The 21,654-nt window shown below is 43.0% G+C and overlaps 3 protein-coding genes across 13 annotated transcripts in view; 2 read left to right on the forward strand and 1 right to left on the reverse strand.

Moving 5' to 3' along the window:
- Positions 1–4,087, reverse strand: part of camsap2a (calmodulin regulated spectrin-associated protein family, member 2a) — a 41,944-nt gene extending 37,857 nt beyond the window's left edge. For all 9 annotated transcript variants that reach the window (XM_077024241.1, XM_077024240.1, XM_077024235.1 and 6 more), the window contains exons 1-2: positions 3,468–4,087; positions 310–569 (exon numbers count right to left, since the gene is read on the reverse strand). In XM_077024241.1, coding sequence (XP_076880356.1) covers positions 310–569; positions 3,468–3,606 — 399 coding nt within the window. In that variant the 5' untranslated portion in view covers positions 3,607–4,087. The remainder of the gene's footprint in view (positions 1–309; positions 570–3,467) is intronic.
- Positions 4,088–4,542: 455 nt separating this feature from the next.
- On the forward strand, positions 4,543–8,926 carry ddx59 (DEAD (Asp-Glu-Ala-Asp) box polypeptide 59). Its single transcript, XM_077024245.1, has 7 exons — positions 4,543–5,529; positions 6,210–6,392; positions 6,704–6,793; positions 6,895–7,146; positions 7,829–7,981; positions 8,278–8,406; positions 8,532–8,926. Exons 1-7 carry the CDS (start codon positions 4,738–4,740, stop codon positions 8,790–8,792), a joined length of 1,860 nt encoding a protein of 619 aa, XP_076880360.1. The 5' UTR covers positions 4,543–4,737; the 3' UTR covers positions 8,793–8,926.
- A 172-nt stretch (positions 8,927–9,098) lies between these two features.
- On the forward strand, positions 9,099–21,559 carry kif14 (kinesin family member 14). Of its 3 annotated transcripts, none has more exons than XM_077024243.1 (29): positions 9,103–10,262; positions 10,384–10,638; positions 10,722–10,809; positions 10,918–11,016; positions 11,502–11,554; positions 11,636–11,666; positions 11,766–11,873; positions 11,962–12,078; positions 12,376–12,494; positions 12,699–12,871; positions 13,096–13,243; positions 13,351–13,414; positions 13,620–13,804; positions 14,736–14,838; positions 14,967–15,121; positions 15,233–15,380; positions 15,483–15,635; positions 15,740–15,872; positions 16,276–16,369; positions 16,466–16,604; positions 17,038–17,138; positions 17,877–17,977; positions 18,164–18,400; positions 18,582–18,769; positions 18,934–19,080; positions 19,406–19,528; positions 19,690–19,764; positions 20,442–20,583; positions 20,681–21,559. In XM_077024243.1, exons 1-29 carry the CDS (start codon positions 9,373–9,375, stop codon positions 21,046–21,048), a joined length of 4,737 nt encoding a protein of 1,578 aa, XP_076880358.1. In that variant the 5' UTR covers positions 9,103–9,372; the 3' UTR covers positions 21,049–21,559. The 3 variants fall into 3 exon arrangements, with proteins under 3 accessions (XP_076880359.1, XP_076880358.1, XP_076880357.1); XM_077024242.1 differs by having other exon boundaries at positions 9,104–10,262; positions 20,439–20,583; XM_077024244.1 differs by lacking the exons at positions 18,934–19,080; positions 19,406–19,528; positions 19,690–19,764; positions 20,442–20,583; positions 20,681–21,559 and adding an exon at positions 17,258–17,492 and having other exon boundaries at positions 9,099–10,262; positions 18,582–18,720.
- The last annotated feature ends 95 nt before the right edge of the window (positions 21,560–21,654 follow it).

Raw genomic sequence — 21,654 nt, forward strand, 5'->3', positions numbered from 1 at the left:
CCAAAACCATCACTTTCTAGAATCAAAAGGATAACTGCCTTGATCCATTCAACATTCTGGAGGACATCACTGATGAAAGCACGAGGAAGCTTGAGATGTTTGCATCACTATATCATCCAATAGATTCCTACTTTTAAATCAGAGACTGTACTGTAATGAATATAGACTGCTTCTCTGGGTAATACAGTGCAATGCAATACAATGCAATACAGTGCAAACAAAGGAGGCTTTGGGGAAGCATTGTGCAGGACCCTGAACAGATTCCATGCACCCAATGAGAACAAATGCAATGTAAACCGGGTCCCTTACCATCTGAATGGGTCTCTTGCACAGGTCTCTCTCGGTGACCAGTCGCTCCTGGTCAGTAACGTAGAGGCCTTTCTGAGCCAAGGCCTGGATGATGGCATCGTGGCCGAGGAGGGGCTTGGCCGCATCACTCTTCAGGATCAGACTCCCAGCACGGCTGTACAGTTCTGCGGACAACAGCAGAGCGCCCACGGGCGGCTTCAAGTGCTCCTGTTCATACTGGTCCGTGTAAAACGGATCCTTTAGGTCACCCGGGACACTCTCTGAGGAGGCAAAGGCAGACATAGATGCTGTAAGTGGTGTAGGTGTAGTATACACAATGTCCATGCACTCTTTCAACCTGCAGAGCCATTTAGACAGATTTTTTTCTGTCTTTATAAACCAGTTTACTAGCATTCCATTTATAGCTAATGTGCATGGCAAGTTAAACATATATGGGTATTGTAATCTATGCCTGTGTGTGTATTCTTTTGACCATATTATTTATGGTGTGCTTTATTACAGTGTAATACAAGAACTTCAGGTAACTGCTGTAATTACCAGACCAGCTGAAGCCCTTGACTCATTAGTTCTACAGTAATGTCTGAATCAAGTATGTTGTCACTATGGACAGCATGGTGCTGATTGCGTACACTAAGTGTGGCGGGAAAATGACATACTGAAAATCTTATTTAGTCATGACTCAGTTGATGGTTGAGTTGTTGGAAGAAAATGACCAACATGAATACACCTAGCTCCCCTCTTTTTGATCTTCCCTTTGATGTGACCCTTTGATCATAGAGTACAATAAAGGAGGAAAGAAAGCCAGTAGGCTCAGCTCATATACCAAAGATCCAGTTAACTTCATGAGCGATATAAGATGGCCAGCAGTACACACAATCAGATTTACATGTACACCACGCCTCTAAACTCAGATGGCAAAATTGTATTTCTTTTTCTTTCTCTTGTGCAAGAATCCGTGAGGCTTGGAGCTATGCAATCAAAATAATTAACTGTTATAAAATCAGAGGCCTGCAGTGAGCTAAGACTTAAAAGCTAAACTGTGTGGCCCAGTGCTAATGGGTAAATACTGACATCCTACAAAGAGTAGGAATATGTTGTACTTTTAATCTGAGGTTAGTAAAGCACGTCTGAAACAATAAATACAGTGATAATTCACCATATGAACATAAATCCAGTTAACTGGAATCTAATATCTCATACTATTAGCAGAAAATGAATACTATCAATTACAAAGTACACAAGATTGTATACTTGTCCAATTACAAAATAGTAACATTTGAGTTTGAATTTGAGTATTGAACTGGTTTTTGACTACTTTGGTATAAAAATCTCTAGTTGGATTTTGGTTACTATGGCAACCACGAGATGCTTGATTCTCCTGCATGTCGTCTCTGCCCAAGAGCTCCTCGTGAGTATTGTGAAAGACAGGCAGACAGAGAGAGATTTAGACAAAGGGAGAGAGTGTGAGAGAGAGAAAGAGCAAGAGAAAAGCAGAGAAAGAGACACGGAAAACAAGAGAGAGTGAAAGACAGACGAGAGTCAGAGCGCCATTTCAGGGCACAAGAGAGGGAGTCACGATGCTTTAAATGAAACTAAATACACACAGCACTTTTAAAGGGTTCTGAAAGCCATCAGTCTTTTAGAAAACTAAGACGCTGAAGACCAGTTCATAGTTCATGAAACTATACCATAAAAGGTCAGAGAACTAAAGTGTCTAATTTTCCTAGTGTTGAATTTAAATCTAAAGCTTAGAACTGACTTCTCGCTAGAATGTGTTTTGTGTGGCTGAGAAATTCTGTTTCTGCACCATTGTACTGTACTGTGCTTGTGTGACTGATATAGGTATTGTATTACAGTTTAGCTCAAGCAGAAATACATATATAGGTATTGGCCTGTCTGTGCTGTTGATGCCAAAGGAATCATTTCAGGGATCAGTGCCACATAAAACATTCCCATGAGAGTCAATTTAGTCAAGGGCAGTGCTAAATCCCACATACGAATAATAGCTTAAGTAGGTGGCTGCAACCACACAAAACCCAGTGCAGTAGCTACTTCAGTCACCGACACTGGCACCGAACAACAGCACATTTGCCTTAGTTTGGGTTAGTTAGTTACTGTTATAAGATAAAAGCCTCACTAGCTTTAAGGTAAAAGACTTATGAAATAGATTTTGGTATCACTGAAAATGGGCAAAAGGGTACATTACAGACAAAGGGTTTGAATAAGCCTAATTCACCCAAGGCCTGTAGAAGCCCCATAATAGAATTCTATAGTAATTCTGTCAATCCAACAGTCCTGTTTGCCTAAACATGGAAATGTTATTGTAAATCTTGCTGTTCACTGTTGATGCATCTGGTTAGTGTCTTCTGACACCATATGGCCAAACGTGCTAGCCGCTAGCTGAACTTCCGGGGAGACCCGTGCACTGGGTGGTCCCAGCAGAAAGCAGAGGGCCTGTCAATTAAGATAAAACGCTTTAGGTCCCACAATACTCCAGTTCAAGGTCAGGCCATAGCAAGACGCTCCGTCAGCAACTGTATAAATGGGAACTGCGTGTTTTCACTGCACATTTCATGAAGACAGAAGCAGCTGACTGTACATTTTAACGAGGGTCTGTGAAGGTGTCCAGATGGATGTCTTTGCCTTCATGGACAAAAAAAGATGGGTTTTTTGTTGTTGTTTTTTTTTTTGCATCAGAGAGAGACCATGGGCATCAAGGCTGTATGCTAAGCAGCTATGAACTCTGATGCAGCCATGTTCTGATGATTCAGTGCATTTGGCTATAGGGGAAATATTTAATTTTATTATATGTACTACTGAGTTTGGATGAGCGGTCACTGAAGAACCAGACACAGTGTGACCTCAACATATAAAAGAGACAAATACACAACAATATCATTATTGCATCTCAACATACCTCAATGCACTTTTAGTTTTAGCCAAATTAACTTACAGTTCTGGGTAATGTATGCCAATTAATAACCTTTTACCTATTAAACCAGTGACCTAATAAAATGATCAATTCATTTTAATAGAATGTGTATGTTGCCATGCAAAATATGTTTTATATGGTATGAGGTAATCCAAATGATAAATTCTCAGACAGTGATAAAACTAATAAACAAAAAGGGTTGCTATAAGAAAAGGACGCCACCTACCTGTACCAAATGCTTTGGCCACCAGCCATGTGAGACTAGCACGGATTTTAGCTCTGTTAAACTCATAATGTTCAAAAGATTTAATAGCAGGGACAATGAAAGTCTTTTTCCAATTTTTTGACTCGGTCAAATCCCCCATGTTATCAGTACCAGAGAAACGGGTTTGGTTTGGTTTCCTACAGGTCCAAGACAGGCGATGACATCCTTCCTGAGGAATTCAATGCACCCAAATTTTGTATTTATGGCTGGCTTTCAATTAATGTTGCATCTGGTGTTCTGATCGTGTAGCTGAATTCGACTACACGCTAAATGTCTTTAATTGTGGTCTTCTATCCAGGGTGATCCCAGTCGGTCCAATAAGTGGGCTACAGGCGGACGATTTTCACCCATTCTGATCCTTCTGTGTCCTATTTGACTGCGAGCGATTCTCTCTTAAAGAAACATGCATTATCTGTCTCAGGCATCTTAGATGGGACAGCCAAATTCGCCAAGTCTTTGTCCTCTTCGTGAACTCGAAGTGGCCCTTCGTGTCCACATAGTCCCACTTTTACGGTATTCCCTCCTCTAGAGGATCTCTAGTCTATTCATCACGCTCGCTGCGCCTTTCCTGCCGCACCATCTAGGACGGCCCTGACTGCGCATGCGCGATCCGCCCAACACAACAACCCCAGTTAGCTGGCAGTGGGATTTGATTTGACGCTTGGTTCAAACCAAAGATGTTTACTGTAATATTTATAATGTACAATAATACAATAATATTACAGTATATAATAATAATATATACAATAATGATACAGTATATATAATGAATGTCTTTAAAAATAAATAAATAAATAAATAAATATATATATATATATATATATATATATATATATATATATATATATATATATATATATATATATATATATATATATATAATATGTATTATTTAGTTTTATTATTTATATATATGTTTTATTAATAATTACAATAGATCGCGGGGGTTGTTAAATGTGGGCACGTATTCTCTTGAGCACCTACAACTACAACCCCCATGATGCCATTGGCCAATTTCGTCATATTTACGCGACAACATCAGAACGCCCCCAAAACGACAATATTAACTGGGGGCTGTGTAGTTCTGAGACTGAACAATCAATGACTTTAAGACTAAACTGTCTTGGAGTTCATAAACGTTCCCGTATAAACTGACGCCTGTAATTGAGATTGGCTAGCTAATGTAGCTTTCTCTCGTCGGTGATAATTTGGTTATGAGCTTGAATAGAAGATGTTTATGCCGAGATCCCTGAAACACAAGAGAGCCCCTGACAGTCATCTCAACGTAGACTTGAAGAGAAGTAAAAACAGCTCGGACGATGCTGTGTCCGGCATCCCTGACAGTGGACCCGACGAACTACGCAAAGACTTGGATTCCCCGGCATTACAAACCGACGAGAGCAATTTATCAGCGAAGACCGAGGACGTAAAGGCAGAGGATGGTGAAGAAGAGCCAGTAAAATCTTTCAAGAACAGCCAAAGATGGCCCGAGCCAGGGGAGCCTGTCTGTGTTGTGTGTGGCCGTTATGGCGAGTATATTTGCGACAGTACCGACAACGATGTGTGTAGTCTGGAGTGTAAAGCGAGTCACTTGGCAAAGATGTGCCTGGGACTCGGACAAAAGGTGTTCTCCAAAAATAAAGAAGACACAAGCATTCCTTCTGTATCGACAGACACTGACTGCACTGCTGATGGTGCTAGTAGCCATGAATTAAGCTACTCTTACAAGGAAGATGCCTTCATAGCAGAACTGACAGAGGAACAGGTTGAGAGGGTGAAGAAGGAGCTAGTCATCGTCACACTTGGTCGGGAAGTCCGCAGGCCTGTCATTGAATTTGAGCACTGCAACTTTCCGGACATTCTCAGGATGAATCTGAAGAAGGCTGGCTATGAGACGCCCACTCCCATTCAGATGCAGATGGTTCCTGTGGGTTTAGCTGGGAGGGATGTGATTGCCACGGCTGACACAGGTTCTGGAAAGACTGTTGCCTTCCTCCTTCCAGTTGTTCTTCACTCATCTGAGGTAAAATCTTTTGAGAGGAAACAAACAATAACAACAAAACAGCAAATGACCAAATCAAGCATTCATTTGGTTAGCTGTGAAGAGTACATCCATATGTCATTACTTTGGGCCATACATTTTTTGATAATTGAGGAATTATCAGTCTTTGCAGAGGTCTGTCATTTTGCAAACAAGATCTCTAAGTAATAACATTCCTTTGTGTGCTGTAAGCATTCTGTCAACTTTTAGATGAGTGCATCATAACCGTGCCATTCATGTGATCCAAACAAATGTAAATGTTAACTAAAATAATGCCAGCCAACCTTTAATCATGACAAAAAAACCTGGTTAGAACATTTGCAAGTTTGAGGTAAGGCACATTCAGGTAAAACGGATTATGAGCATTATTGCACAGTGGTTCTGTTGGACTCCAGGAGAATATGCCTCATGTGCACAGCTTAGCAATTGATACACAATAGCTGAAAGTTCATTCAGTGTTGATGTAAAATCTTTTCTTTGATGTGTGTGAGTCATCTTTTGATTAACTGTCTAAATATGAATGGCCACCGTTTTAAATTAAACGATGGAACTTTTGCTTAAGCAAGCTAGTTACGGTATTTTAACATACGAGTTGGTTACAATATCCACAGGTTACTCTATTTGAATATGTGCTCCCCTGGATGCCTGACATTGATTTTCAGGGTGGAGCAGGTACTTCCCTTGGTCCTGTGGCTGTTATTTTGACTCCGACCAGGGAGTTGGCTATCCAGATCGAGAGGCAGGCTAAGGAACTGATCATGGGCCTGCCCAATATGAGGACTGCTCTGCTTGTAGGAGGAATGCCTCTTCCTCCACAGCTCCATCGTCTTAAGCAGAAGATCAAGGTATTGGTCCAGGCCACGTGTTTCCCTTGAACAGCCTCTGGCTGGATTTCCCCCCCCCTTCATCTTAATTCAGTGCCATTTTCCTTTGTCTTTACATAAATACACAAATGTACAGTGTAATGGAAAACCTCTGACTTTGAGTAACACATTAGATGTGTTCATGAAGACAGTACTGTGTGTAAGACTACATACAGCAGGTGTGTCAGATAAAATTACCAAGGAAATTAATCACAAATAAGTATTTTTTTTAATCATGTAAAAATGCTGTAATTTCATTTTCAGCGTTGGTCATTTCTTCCCTGTCCATACAGATCGTGATTGCAACTCCAGGCCGCCTCATTGAGATTCTTAAACAGAAGGCTGTCCAGCTCGACAGCGTGAGGGTTGTGGTTGTTGATGAGGTACCGCTTGGTTTGTTCTTTTGTGGAATCTGGTTCTTTAGGCTGTTTTGAGCCTCATGTGCCACTCTTTATTAAAGCTCACACTCTGTTCCTGGCTTCAGGCTGACACTATGCTGAAGATGGGATTCCAGCAGCAGGTGCTGGAGATTTTGGAGCAAGTACCCGAAGACCGTCAAACTCTCCTGACATCAGCCACGATCCCAGCAGGAACAGACCTGCTAGCGTCTCGTCTGACCCAGGACCCCGTGCGCATCACCATTGGTCAGAAGAACCAACCATGTGCCAATGTTCGTCAGATAGTTCTCTGGGTAGAGGAACCATCAAAGAAAAAGAAGCTCTTTGAGATTCTAAATGTAGGTAATTAAGTAACAAGAGAGACCAAATGTAATATTTATTGACTTTATTTTGTTCTGAAATATTGCTTAATCATTGTTGACATATCCTTACCATCAAACAGCAGCATGCTGGTTTCAGCTAATATGGGGTGGGGATTCCCTAGACCATATTTAGACAGCTATTGGGTCTCCCCACCTCCCCCACTTCAGAGGAAATGAGAGGGTCTTTAACTTTGGTTCTGATCCAGGAAATGAGTAATGGCTCATACCATTCATGCTGAACTGGCAACAAGGAATAGCTCAGCACTCAGACAACGGTTTTAAAAATCCTGCATGAATGCACGCATTTACAAATGTCTTGTTTAAAACACCCTGCATTTTAGAATACCTCTGAATTTTAGGTTCAGGTCTAAGGTTAGACTATATCCACTAATGCTGAAGACATATTTTACCATTGTTCTTTTATAAACCCCAATTTGTTTATATTATCCTTTTCAATTTACAGTATGAATTCATTTGGAAAAGACAGGGTTGATGTTTCAACAGCTTAGATTAACTTTGTTTTTGCAAGTCAATATATGATGCCTTTTGTCATTGTTTACTGTTAGTTGTGATATAAAGCCAAAATGTTAATCTGTGTTTGTAAACCCTTGTTACCATTTGTCAGCATCTTACTATGAACTGTTTTTCTTCTCCACAGGACAGAAAGCTCTACCAGCCACCTGTAGTAGTGTTTGTGGACTGCAAACTAGGAGCAGACCTTTTGTGTGAGGCTGTGCATAAGATTATGGGTTTAAATACAGTTGCTATCCACTCTGACAAGACACAGTGGGAACGCAATAGAATCCTGAAGGTAATATATTCTTGAAAGTCCAAGTAAAGTCAAAGTCAAAATTGTTGTTCCTTTACAGTTTCTCCAGGGCACTGAGCTGTATTTCACAGCAGCAGAAATAATTATGATAAATTCAGACAACAGATAGTAAATACAATAAGTACATGCAGTAACACAAAACTACAATACATTATACAGATGATTCTAAAATGGATTAAACAGTCACTAAGTAGGGGGCAGGCCAGGAGACAAGACCGTTGTCAGTAGATAATGGTGTGCGTGTGTGTGTGTATTAATGCAGGCTTTTTTGTCTTAAGGGTCTACTCGAGGGCCAGTTTGAAGTGGTGGTCAGTACAGGTGTACTGGGCAGAGGACTGGACCTGGTCAACGTTAAGCTGGTGGTTAATTTTGACATGCCAGCTAACATGGATGAGTATGTGCATCAGGTATGATGAGCTTAGAAACCATTTCTGGCCACGCTGGCTGGCAAAGGAATACAACAGCATCGTCACCACTGTGTGTTTCTCGTGAACATGATAAGATGTTTGTGAACATGTACCTGTGCTTACAGGTGGGCAGGGCTGGAAGACTGGGCCACAGAGGCACAGCCATCACCTTCATGAATAACAACAACAAGCGTTTGTTTCTGGACATTGTGAACAGAGTCAAGCCCACAGGCTCCCTGCTGCCTCTGCAGCTCCTGAATTCGCCACACCTTCACGAGCAGCAGAGGAGGGCCAAACGCAGGTCTAACCAAGGAGAGGACGACGTCGTGACCAAGAACAACCTTATTGATATTATTAAAAGGCACGACAGAAGTGCTAAAAAGTGACAAGGATTTTGTTATTTACATTTGCAACTTTACGATTCCTTTTGATAAATAAATTTTCGGAGAGTCATTACACCCCTTTTAAGTATAAGGTTTATTAGTGTTTTCATTATCGCTTCTTATTCTAGTGCTGAAAGAAACTGAGGTAGGACTGCGCTGTTAAAAATAGCGCGTTGAAATTCAGAAGGCATTCAGCAGCGATACACCGCCATCTGCTGCTGAATCATGGTACTGCACTTAGAGACCCATTTCCATGACGTGGGCCAATAATATCACGCCAGTGTTTTTTGAATTGAAGCGGCAAGATGGCGGTGTAGACAGTTTTAACTTTGGATGTAAAAGGTAAATAAAGTCTTATTTTGTTTAGGTAAGGTTGGTTCGCTTACGAACCTGACAAGGTTTTTAAAGACAGAGACAGACGGTTAATCCTAACATTAATGTTTTGCAACAAATAGCCATCACTAGGTTAGCTACAGTTACATTTTTGGCTGTCTTATATCAACATATTTACAATTAATTCAGAATAAACGAGCGCACGTAGAAGGTGTCGACTAGTTTTTAGAGTCAAAACGGGGGAGAAATAATGGATGAGCAAGCATCTGATAAAACTACAGAAATAAACAAGACGTACATAATATCTGCACACACAAGTAAATGTGGAGTTGTGTCAAACACGGGATCTTTTCGCGGCCGTTTCACTCTTCAAAGAAGGAAAACGAGCAGCAAAGGCGCCGTGAGCCGTGAGCCCACACTTGAGAACACAGAGAACCAAAGTGAAAACCACGGGAAACGATTAACTTTACAACGAAGAACCGGAACGGGCTCCGCAGAAAAAAGGTCTCAAAGAGGTTCCTCATCTCCCTCACAGCCCGACAGGTGCGGTGCTGCCCGGCTCCGCTCGGCCAGGTCCAGAGAAACGGAACCGAAACGCACAGACACGGTAAAATCGATAAACAGACCTTCTAAGACTACAGAGAAAGGAGAATATGTTGCGCATAATATCTTGGCCACCGTCAACGCAGACGCCGCTGACCAACCATCAACACCAACGGGGAAAACGAAGTTCGAGAAAGTGAGTTTAAAGAAGGAGGTCTTTGAAAGATGGGCGATGAAAGACACGTTAAAGCCCGTCTCCGCCAAACACACAGGTGTGGAGAGACACCTGCAAAATCAACTCGGCGCTGGAAATGGGAAACAGGTGCCGGCGGGCCCAGCCAGAAGGATTCCTGTTAATAATCAGAGCAGAAAGGCGACACACACCCCACACTCAACACCGGCGAGAAGACCTACAAGTCACCTGAGTTCTGCTGCTGGTGGAGCCTTGAACACCACTAAAGCCAGACTGCATGTGGGGGGTGAAACACTTGCCTTCAGTGAATTTGGAAGTCAAGCTTCAGTTTTACAACCTCAGGAACTGAAGATGGAGAACAGTGCAGTTACTGTGGCTGTGCGTGTAAGGCCTTTCAGTGCCAGGTAGTATACCGTGTCTTTTTCTGCATACCTGAACTTGAAAGATCTAATGTCTTACTGCTGTCAAACCTGTGTTTCACATTAATGATACAATACTTAAAAATGTTTTTCTTTTCATTTCCAGGGAAAAGGATGAGAAAGGCCATCAAGTTATTTTTATGGACCATCAGGAGACTGTAGTTAGGCATCCAGAGACTAAACAAACCTACACATTTTCTTTTGACTTATCTTTTAATTCAGTGGAGGAAACGGACACAAATTTTGCTGGCCAGCAGATGATTTACCAAAAGTTGGCAAAACCTTTGCTTGAAAGAGCCTTTGAAGGGTTTAACACTTGCCTTTTTGCTTATGGGCAAACCGGTTCAGGAAAGTCCTACACGTAAGTACCTTTACTCTTTCGACTTTCTTTAGTTCATGCACACTGGATATGATGGGAATAGTATTTTCTCCCAAATCTTTCAGCATGATGGGGTTTGGTGACGAGCCTGGAGTTATACCAAGGTTCTGCGAGGAACTTTTTAGAAGGGTTTCCAAAAATGACAATAGTAAGGTGAGCAGTCTAGCTGACTAGAACCACTAGTTTGAATATTATTTATATTATATATAATTCATTCTTTCTCTTAATGTTAACCATGTTGCATCTGTTCATCTGTTACAGGTTACCTCTCACCTGGAAATGAGCTACTTTGAGGTGTACAACGAAAAGATCCATGACTTGCTTGTAGCAAAGGATGATCAAAACCAAAAGAAGATACCAGTGAGTAGAATTAAATGTAGTCTGCAATGTTTCCCCGGATAGTTTTGTTTACAGATAGGTTTGTTTACATTAGGCACTTGGCCATCATTACAGCTAGCATAGTAGCCCCAATTAGCGTAGTAGCTACTTAAACTTTGTCATTCAGAATACAGCAAATGTACACAAAACAAAACGATGCAATAAGTTCTACATGTAACTGACATGTAGAATGCAAATGTATATCAAATGTGTAGTAGCCAAAAATACTATAAAATACAAAACACTTCTAAAATGACTGAATCAATCTGAAAACCTTTGATGCCACAATGACATCAGCAAAAATCTCCATTGCAACAATTGTTGCCAATTTATAGCTTCTTTGGCAATTGCTCTAAGGACATAACGGGTGGAGTGATTTCACAGCTGTCTGTTTTCCGGGTGCCATTAATTACTTTATGTACTATACAGTTTCATATTCAATACCTTCTTTGTTCCTCCGTTTATAGTTGCGGGTTCGAGAACATCCGGTCCATGGGCCATATGTTGAGGATCTATCAATGTAAGCATTATAGGCATTCAAATGTCATTACTAGTTTGCCCAAATTAGCAACTTCTATGACTTTTGTTTGTTTGTTTTTAGGAATGTGGTTAGCTCCTATACTGATATTCAGGTAAAATGGACATTCGTTGCTTGTTCATTTAATGAGTTCATCCCCAGTAGAATGTAAAGATGTCTTTGTGGCTGTTTGCTGACTCTCGTGTCCTGTTAGGCGTGGCTTGGGCTGGGAAATAAGCAGAGAGCCACCGCAGCCACGGGCATGAACGACAAAAGCTCCAGGTCCCACTCGGTCTTCACGCTAGTGATGACTCAAACTAAGGTCAGTCGGACCTCTCAAGTTACATCGGTGTCCAAAACGGATCTCTTGCCTTGCGCCACCACTGATCACTTCCCCCTGATGCATGCAGACCGAGTTAGTGGAAGGGGAGGAACACGACCACAGAATCATTAGCAGGATCAACCTGGTGGATTTAGCAGGCAGTGAACGCAGCATCACCGCTCAGACCTCGGGAGACCGGCTGAGGGTAATTGTCTGTTTGTGCACACCCTCTGCCGTCTTGAGTGTTAATAATAGTTATTTTTTATGCATTTTGTCTCAACAACCTAACGTTCTGTACAGCAGTGTTGTTGGCTTGTATTGTTTATCATGGATTAGCGTGGTGAGGAGTCCCGTGAGCAATGCTCTTCTGCACTCCCCCTTTAAAGAAGTAGGCCCGAATGAAAGCTTGGTTCGAGAGAGAACCTTGAACGTGGAAACAGAATTTTCACTCCCTTTCTCCGTGTTAAGTGTACACGTAGTCTGACAGTTGTACTGTTCTTAGGAGGGAGCAAGTATCAACAAATCCTTGCTCACGCTGGGAAAGGTGATCTCCTCGCTGTCCGAGCAGGCACAGAGCCGCAAGAAAACCTTCACTCCATACAGGGAGTCAGTCCTGACGTGGTAAGAGATGCACTTGGTCACCCTTAACATTTTGACACATGACACATTGATGTATAATCATGGGGTCTGGGGGAGTAGATTTGCCATAAGCAGTAAAGCTGTTGCTAAAGACGTGTCGGATATCTGGACATTCTTTTGCAGTCGTCTTTTTAGGGATTCTGTGAACGTGGCTCCTAGCTTTACTGTCCTCGGTTTCACTTCCAGGTTACTAAAGGATAGCCTGGGTGGAAACTCCAAGACGGCCATGATCGCAACGCTCAGCCCGGCCGCCAGCAATGTGGAGGAGAGCCTGAGCACCCTGCGCTATGCTCAGCAGGCCCGTTTGATCATCAACGTGGCCAAGGTCAACGAGGATACCAATGCCAAGCTCATTCGAGGTCAGCACCTCCGTCCCGTCCTCACCCACTTGACTCCCCTCTGTACGGTTAGAGGCAGCCATGGCCCCCCCAGCGCGCTTTTGATTTCATTGCCCAGGTTGAATCGGGCTGTGGGTTCAAAGTGCACTGCGCTGCACTTCACCAGCCTCTCAGCAGAGGGCGCTAGATTAACAGAAAACGCACCTCAGTGTGTAAAGTGTGTTGCATGGTGGTCTTGTGAGCAGAGCTGAAAGCGGAGGTGGAGAAGCTGCGTGCAGCCCAGATGAGTTCTCAGGGCCTCGACCCGGAGAACATGAGGCAGTTCCAGCAGGAGATTACGGCTCTGAAAGCTCAGCTCTCTCGGCAGGAGAGAGAGATGGCCGAGGTTCACAGGTGATCCCAAAAGCACAGTTGTTAATTTGTTTTTGACTGACTGTTGACATAACCGATGTGTAAACTCCAGAATCTGACCATGTAGTTCTCATTTTTATTCTGCGTAGAGCTTGGAAGGAAAAACTGGAACAAGCAGAGACGAGGAAGCGTGAGGAGACCAGAGAGTTGCAGGTCGGTGGTGGTATCTCCCTGCTCTCTCTCTCTCTCTCTCTCTCTCTCTCTCTCTCTCTCTCTCTCTCTCTCTCTCTCTCTCTCTCTCTCTCTCTCTCTCTCTCTCTCTCTCTCTCTCTCTCTCTCTCTTCCCACGTGTCTTGAACTTCACGGGTCTCTCGTGACCCGGTTCTATATCTTGTTCTTGCTTCTTCCTCCCACTTAGCGTGTGGGCATCACGTTTAAAGTGGATAACCGGCTCCCCAACCTCGTGAACCTGAACGAGGACCCTCAGCTGTCAGAGATGCTCCTGTATATGATTAAGGAGGGACAGACCAAGGTCGGGAAGCTCAAATCTGAGTCGGCCTACGACATCCAGCTGTCTGGTGCACTTATTGCTGATGAGCACTGGTAAGATGCCCTTGGTTTAATACCTAGTCTTGGTACCAGAGGCCTGCAAGACTCCTGGTTATGATGGGGAAAAAAACCCAGATTTTAGAATTGTAGTATCTGGCTGGTTGCAGTAGCTTCCATAGGCTGTGAGTTATTAACAAGTGATTAAAAAAAAACAACTGATGTTGCACCTAAGTGGTTTATACAAGAGTTTATCAACAATTGACACATAACAGAAAAGAGGATAAAAAAGAAAGGAAGACGAAGGAATGTGCAACTCTCATGCCATAGAACTTCAGCTGTTTTCAAAGGTCAGCCACTATAAAGATGTCTGCTTTTCAAAGCCTTGGAAAGCCTTTCTTCATCACTGAGAAACCCCAGTCACCATTTAGCTTTTCTTCTAAAGGGGGAGGGGGGTGCTTAAGCTGGTCAGGAGATCACGGGGGTCCTGGTGGTACTTTAAGCTGAAACAAGTCAGGTATATAAATGGATTCCTAAACTGAATTCTGAATTGGTTTGAAGGTCAATGTAAAGACGCGTTTTGTTCCAGTGAGCATGTCTCTCAGCAGAGTCACTTATGAACTTCCATCAGCTGCTGTAATAAGGGGTGTTTGCTACCTGACTGTTTAGTCATAACAGAAGCTAGCACATGCATCACACACACTAGATTATTATTATTATTATTATTATTATTATTATTATTATTATTAATTAGTTAATACCATTGTTGTGTATAATAGTTGTGTATAATAATTTAATTAACATTGGAATTGGTTAGGGCATTCAGGCAAAGTATGCTTCTTATTTGCACTTTTACAAAAAGGCATGTTCTGACCTCAAATTATGTTGACCATTTATGTGAAGTTTCCAGTGACATTTAGTACTTGATATTCGAAAGATTCAAATGGCCAACCAGTTCTGATAATCGAACCATTGATTTCCTTCTCAGCGTTATCTCCAATACAAGCGGCACAGTCAGCATTATGCCCATGGACAACGCCAAGACGTTTGTGAATGGAAACCTTGTGTCTGAAGCCACTGTTCTCCATCACGTAAGGGTGCAATGAGGCCCTGTTCTTCACAACCGTACATGTTCTCTACCAATAGTTGTTGTATCTATATGTCCTGAGTAAGAGTGGTGATGCTGACATGCCCAGCCTGGCCTCCTCGCTGTTCCCAGGGCGACAGGGTGATCCTGGGGGGCGATCACTACTTCCGCTTCAACCACCCAGCCGAGGTGCAGGGGGGGACGCGGGTTTCTTGTTGGAGTGGCGGAGAAGGCCAGAAGGACTTCGAGTTTGCCAAAAACGAGCTGCTTTCAGCCCAGAGAGCTCAGTGAGTTCATTTGCTAACGTAATACGTTTGCTAATATAATAAGTTTTGCTGCAGTCCGGTGGCAGTGTTGAGGTGTAATGATGCACTTCCTGTTCTGGGTTTCCTCCCTAGGCTAGAGGCAGAGATCGAAGACGCCCGTCTGAAAGCCAAAAAGGAGATGATGCAGGGAATCCAGGTGGCCAAACAAATGGCCCAACAAGAGCTGCTGGACCAAAAGCAGCAGTATGAGACCAAGATTAAAGCCCTGGAGAGAGAGCTCGTACGTTGAAGGCGCGGCCGGGGGCAGCAGCTCTTCCTGCTGCGAGCGGTTCACGTTTGCGTTTTGTCACTTGTGAGCACCGACAGCCTGCCCTCTTCACAGGAGGAGGAGACCGAAAGAAAAAGAGTGGAGGAGATGGAGAGGAGGCGCGTGGCCAGCAAGATGGAGGAGCTGCAGACCGCCAAGAGCCTGCTGGAGCAGGAGATGGGCGCGCACAAGAAACGCCTGCACATGGAGGCGCGGGCTGCCAGACAGGTGCGCTACCTGGTTTGATTGTTTATTTGTTTACCTTTTAAAGCTGCAGTGCAGCAGTGGAATAGGGCTAGAGGTTTAAAGGATGTCTGTCTGCGTCTTCAAAGGCTATGGCGGACAATGATATTCGGCACGCTAAGATTCTTGAGGCATTGGAAGCAGAGAAGAGGAAAATTGCTGACGATCTAGCTGAGATTCAGAGGAAACGTGCCATGAAGGTCAACCAGACACCCAAAACTGGTATGTAAAATCAGAATCTTCCTGTCAGGTCAGCCATTGTAAATCTTCCCATGTGCTCAAGTCAATTGATTGACTGGTATAGTTACAATGCATATGTCCTTTGCCGATGCAGTATAGAATAAGGTTGTTGGGTTGTGATTAAAGACCTGAGGACTTTTCACAGGACGTTCCCACACTGGAGCCCTGGCTCCGAACTCTGCTGCAACTTGGTCTAAGCTTTGGTTCACCTCAGTGGTGGCACATTAACACTGCAGATGATACCTACAGACTTTAGCACTTAGATATTGGGGTCTGTCTGAAGATTAACATTAAAGGCAAAAGTTTCAAAAGCACATCCAGTTAAAATGTCCATGAAAACCAAGCAGAGTAAAGTGTTTGTTGTTTGTTCATGTGCGGTATGCAGCTCCCACTCAGTGGGACGCCATGAAGTTGTCCCTCATGATCGAAGAGGCCAACAAAATAAGTGGGAAATTCAAGAAGCACACAGTCTTCAGCAGGTTTGCATACATCATGCAGGTTTACTTCTTTTCATGATTATTCACTCTGTAGTCATTGAAGCAAACGATCTTCAAACGATCTTTACTCCATCACAGGCATGAAGTGTCTGATAAACAGAATGGACCAGATGAGGAGGTGCAGATTCAGGTGCAGAACACCAGGCTGGGCATCTCCACGTTCTGGAGCCTGGAGAAGTTCCAGAGCAGTCTGGCAGCCATGAGGGATTTGGAGCAGGTAGTCGGAGACCTGAGCTCCTCGCCGTGTGCATATGCATATGTAATGTCCATAGAGAATAATGTTGATCTATTATAAATTGGACTTAAATATGACATTGTCTTGTTTGGTCACGGTGTGTACTGCATGCAAATTCAGTTTTTTTTTTTTTTATCTCTGCATTAGTTTGAATGCATTCTGCCTTTATAAATCATCATACTACATCTATGAAAGTGGGCCATGTAGCCAGTTTAACATACTGCCTACCTCAGAACAGACATGCAAGCCAATGACACTCTTGTATAACTGGTCTGTTCTCCTCTTGAACTGCTCTTCATATGACCACAGGAACCATTCTTGAACATGGACAGAATCTTGTCCGCAGATAAAAGCAAACATATTTCTTGTTTATGCAGACTGGTTGCTAAATCAAGTAAAATTTCATTGCTTATAGGGAAATTGTGCTTCTAAAGATGATGACGTGTTTTATGACCCCAACGACCAATGGGAGCCTGATATATCATCGGCCTCTTCATCATCTTTTTCCCGCAGAAGGTACTTCTCCTCCCCCTCGCGGTCCTTTCCCAGTGTTTAATCATACCTTCGCTTCTCTATCCACTTCTCCATTCTTCTGCTCTGGCGTGTTTATTACCTTGACGCTAGTGCGCTCATAGATACGTGGCCAAGTACAACATGTCGGACCTCGCCCCACCAGTGTGCCCAGTGCGGTTCTCTGGAGCGCGGCCCACACCCACAGCTAACTCCCCTTCACGCTGCGTCCCTCGTCGTCCCTCCCAAGAACCGCCTCTTTTCTTGCTCACTCCTCGCACTCCTCGCCGTCATCTTCACTGCTGTCCAGTTCTGAGAAGAAACGGCCCGCCTCCACTTCACGGGCCAATCAAAAGCTCGGTTTGGAAAGCTAGCTAATAAGTGACTTTCAAATGTGATATAATTAAGTGTTGGTTTCATTATATCTTTCCTGATGTAATGATAAATGAATAAAATGGATAATGTAACTTGGAAACAATCGATTATATCTTGGTTCCAGTGATGTGGTTTCATGTAGAAAGAACACTGATAGAATAGTGCACACTGATTTCTAGTCCACACATTATTTTGTGTATGCCTTGTATTCTTGCCATGTGCAAACCCGATTAAACGAAAGCTAAACAGGACTAAAGAAAAACCATGTTAAAAATAGTGTTAAAACATGCATAGAACAAAAAGATCATGTGTTGATCATGCGTTGATGACCGACTAAAGCATCGGCCATCTGTTGTGAAATCCCTCCAGGAGCAGGAGTCTTCTGAAGAGCAGGCGTATCTCTGGACGTCTCTACGAGATCCGCGTGCACCCCATTCAAAGCTTGCACTGCTCCTCCTCACATTCTACTGGTAATGTGCTGCCTTTGCGTGGGTGGGACTCTGATTAAAGGGCTTACTTCTCAGTAATTTGTGTATCATACACTTGGACACCTGTCAGATTTTCAAGACACGGGGTTGCTCCTGTATTAAACTGAATGCATCAATAACCAAAAGATCTGCCAAAAATTGGCAAATGTTTTGTTTCGTCTCCCCCAGTTCTCATGGGTGTTGGTTCACCTCCTTCACTTCACCCCAGTGGCTCAGACTCTTCTCTGCCAGGCATCTGCAGAGATCTGATTGGTGCCAGCGTTTCCCACTTACGCAGCATCCCATCAGCAGAGGGGGGCGGGAGTCTGGCAGACAGACTGATCCTGGACCTGCTCTCTGTGCACAGTGCTGCCAATGCCATCGCAGGCTTGTATGAGCAGCTTGACGACGACAGCCAGGAGAACTGTAAGCTTCTCCATGATTAAACAGCCATATATCACCACTCGTTCATCAGCGTCTGAACACGTGAACGACAAAGAACTTTTGCCTTGTCATATGACACTGTGCAGAAGTTAAGTGTGTGTGTGTGTGTGTGTGTGTGTGTGTGTGTGTGTGTGTGTGTGTGTGTGTGTGTGTGTGTGAGAAGTGTTTGCCTGCAGCACTGAAGCGCAGTCTCATCTTGTGAGAGCCACTTCTGCTATTGACAGAGCTGTGTTCATCACCATGCACTGGGTCTCCAGCATGAAGCCCAGTACACACTCAGTCTCCCAAACTGTGGAGGAGCTAAAGACTGAAGTAAAGAAAATTGGAGGCTATTTTCAATTGCTGATTCAGGTACATGGAAAACGGGAGCTTTTATAAATACCCAGTAAAACACACAGATTAAAGTAATTACATCGGTCAGTTTCAGAACTTTATAAACCTTTTTATGGCTGGTTATGTGAGGTTTATATTAAATGGGTAAGAATTTCCTGATAATCTCATGTCTGTCTCTTCAGGGCTGTGACTCTGAAATCTCCACTATGGTTCATGAAGCTCAGAGGAAGACTGGCAGGAGTATGGACACCGCCTTGACCACCATAGGTCTGCTGGCTGCAGTGACCGGGACCCATACGACTGAACTTGTATCGGACCACATAGGCAAAGTGAGATTTTATTCATTATACTTTTATTACACCAATGCATTCTACTAGAAGCAATTTCACTAGAAGCATGCATTGCTTCTAAAAACATTTTAGAAGCGATGCATGCAGTTTAAAACACCGGCTGTCTGGAATCAGAATCTAAAATCTAACATGGTTTGTTTCTGGCAACCAGTCTGGTGGGTTTATATAGTGGATGTTGGTTTCTCGTGTCAGAATATAAGTTGCAGTAGCTAATTCATGCATAAGCAATTACTGTTCTCCTTCTCATTATCTTTCTTGTTGGCATTCTGCTCTTAAGTTTCTCTCTCTTCCTGTTTCTCCGCAGACGTCTGCTATGGTGTGTCTACTAGAAGGATCGAGGCGAGGCATAGAGGCCCTTCTACAGAAGAGCATCTCCATCAGCACGGAGATGCTCAGACATGCTCAGCTAGCTCAACCTAGCGCTCAGGTTGTTTTGCTAATTCTATGCGCAAACTCCTCATTTCATTTATTAATGCAGTTCATGCAACATGAAGAAACGTATCTTACTGTCTTTCAGCTGGATTTTAAATTCAAGATGGTGGACTGTCTCTCTCACGCAACTAATCATTTCAATGCTTTGCCTTCTAGTTTTTACAGAACCTTAAAACAAAAATGTTGCAGGTGGCAAACGCTTTGTTAAGCTACCTCCACTCCACCATGCTGGTACGTATGAGAAACTACAGCCGGTCTCAACACTGTAGGACAAGGCTTTGAATTCATGACCAGCCCCACAGAGACTTTGAATTAGCGTTTTACAGCAACGATGAAACAATGTGCACAAGCAGACGTATCGCGTCCGTCTCGGGCTGTATTGTGGTCAGGATAATAAATGTTTTGAACAGTGTCATCTGTCACCACATCACGGTTGTTTTTGTTATCTCCCATGCCCAAACTACAGCCTCATTGTAAGCATTCAAAAGGGTTCTATTGCCCCTCCCTGGTCTAGCTGGGGTTTATAGCTGGAACACAAAAATTGGACCTTGCTTTCAACTTCTGTTCCCCTGTGAGATATTGATTTTTTTTTTTTTTTAATTTTCAGTACATACATCTTTATTTCATCATAACTTTGAGAATGTTTGCTACACATCCCACAGGTTTTTTGCCCTTCATTCCTGATTTGTCTTAAAAAATCTGAATATGTGTAGCTCACATATGCTTACGTAGTAGGTTATTCAGCAAAATTAGCATAATCCTACACTCCCTGGTGTCATTAAGCTGATACATAATTTAGTTGTGAGTATAAATGTGAATTACAGGGACAAGTGTAAACGTTTGCTAAAAGCTTTTGCTGAAATGTGTGTGTGTGTGTGTGTGTGTGTGTGTGTGTGTGTGTAAAGCAGGAGAAGCCAAATTCTTCATGGGACAGCTGTGAGGATGTCGATGTCCTCCACCTGGGCCGTGTGAGGAGTACTGCTGATAAACTCCACCAGCTGAACGAAGGTCTCCTGCAGCTTCACACCACCTTGTCTCGTGTTCTCCGAGGTAGCGTTTCGTTTCCAGTGCAGGTGTCTGCAGTTGAAATCTTATTATGGAGTATGCTTTTCCCTTCTCATTTCTACACTTTTATGGGTTCTCACAGGTAGAGGCAGTGATGCTGGCCTCTGTTCTTTTAAAGAAGCAATCAAGTCTTTGTCCAAGACTATTTGCGACGTTGTACACGGACTACCGAAACAGACAGATGCTAGCGCGGCCGGGAGTCTTCAGCTCCCGTGTTCGAAGAGTGCTCTGGCTGCCCGAGACGAAGTCTATTCCACACTCTGTGCTCTGGCAGCAGTGTTTGATGAGAGTCATGAGGAACATCTGGGACGATCCAACTCTAAGGGTTCCTTTGAAAATGCAGAGGTTCATGAGCTGGGACATGCCGCCAGGAATCGAACTGTACCTAAAGTAGTGTACTCTCTGTCTTCTGGGGTCAGTTCGTGTTCTAGAGATGTTCGCTGGGTTTGAACTGTTCTCAGTCATTCTTTGCACTAGTTGAATGACGTGTCTAGTTTGACGAATGGATATCCACCATGCACAGTCTTGTTTGTGGTACTGTAAAATTTAAGGGAAAGATGTAACTTGTTAATTGCGGGTGATTGTAGGTAAATATCAACCTCAGTTAGCTTTGCTTCTCTTCATGCATATGAATAAGGTGTAAATTTCCTATTTCCTTTAATATTACCAAGGATAAAGGAAAAGTTTGTAATTGCTGATGATAAAATGGGTTTGAGTATACATGTATAAATACTCAATTATATATATATATATAAAATTATGATATATTGTAGTGTGTGTATTAGACATACTTTCATACAACTTGCTCACTCCCAGATTGCTATTTTGCACAAATATATTTTCAACATTTCCCCCATGTGTCCAAAAAGCCAAATTCTACGTTTTTAGCATTAATCTAGAACTGTTTCGTCGATCATGTACTATTGCGGTATTTATCACAATAAACACAATTTCATTGTAAGGACAGATGAGCTTGCGTTTTCAATAACTTCCATAGCTAATATGGACACATTTTTGCACATTAATCTATATTTTCTGATTAATAACTGATCATCT

The sequence above is a fragment of the Brachyhypopomus gauderio genome, chromosome 12 (genome assembly GCF_052324685.1).
Source record: "Brachyhypopomus gauderio isolate BG-103 chromosome 12, BGAUD_0.2, whole genome shotgun sequence".
Lineage (NCBI taxonomy): Eukaryota > Metazoa > Chordata > Actinopteri > Gymnotiformes > Hypopomidae > Brachyhypopomus > Brachyhypopomus gauderio.

Coding starts and splice junctions, on each gene's coding strand:
- kif14 (XM_077024242.1), top strand. CDS start 9,373: ATGGATGAGCAAGCATCTGATAAAACTACAGAAATAAACAAGACGTAC. Junction 10,263..10,383: donor GTAAGGCCTTTCAGTGCCAG/GTAGTATACCGT, acceptor TTTCATTTCCAG/GGAAAAGGATGAGAAAGGCC. Junction 10,639..10,721: donor GGTTCAGGAAAGTCCTACAC/GTAAGTACCTTT, acceptor CAAATCTTTCAG/CATGATGGGGTTTGGTGACG.
- ddx59 (XM_077024245.1), top strand. CDS start 4,738: ATGTTTATGCCGAGATCCCTGAAACACAAGAGAGCCCCTGACAGTCAT. Junction 6,794..6,894: donor GGGTTGTGGTTGTTGATGAG/GTACCGCTTGGT, acceptor TCCTGGCTTCAG/GCTGACACTATGCTGAAGAT. Junction 7,147..7,828: donor AGCTCTTTGAGATTCTAAAT/GTAGGTAATTAA, acceptor TCTTCTCCACAG/GACAGAAAGCTCTACCAGCC.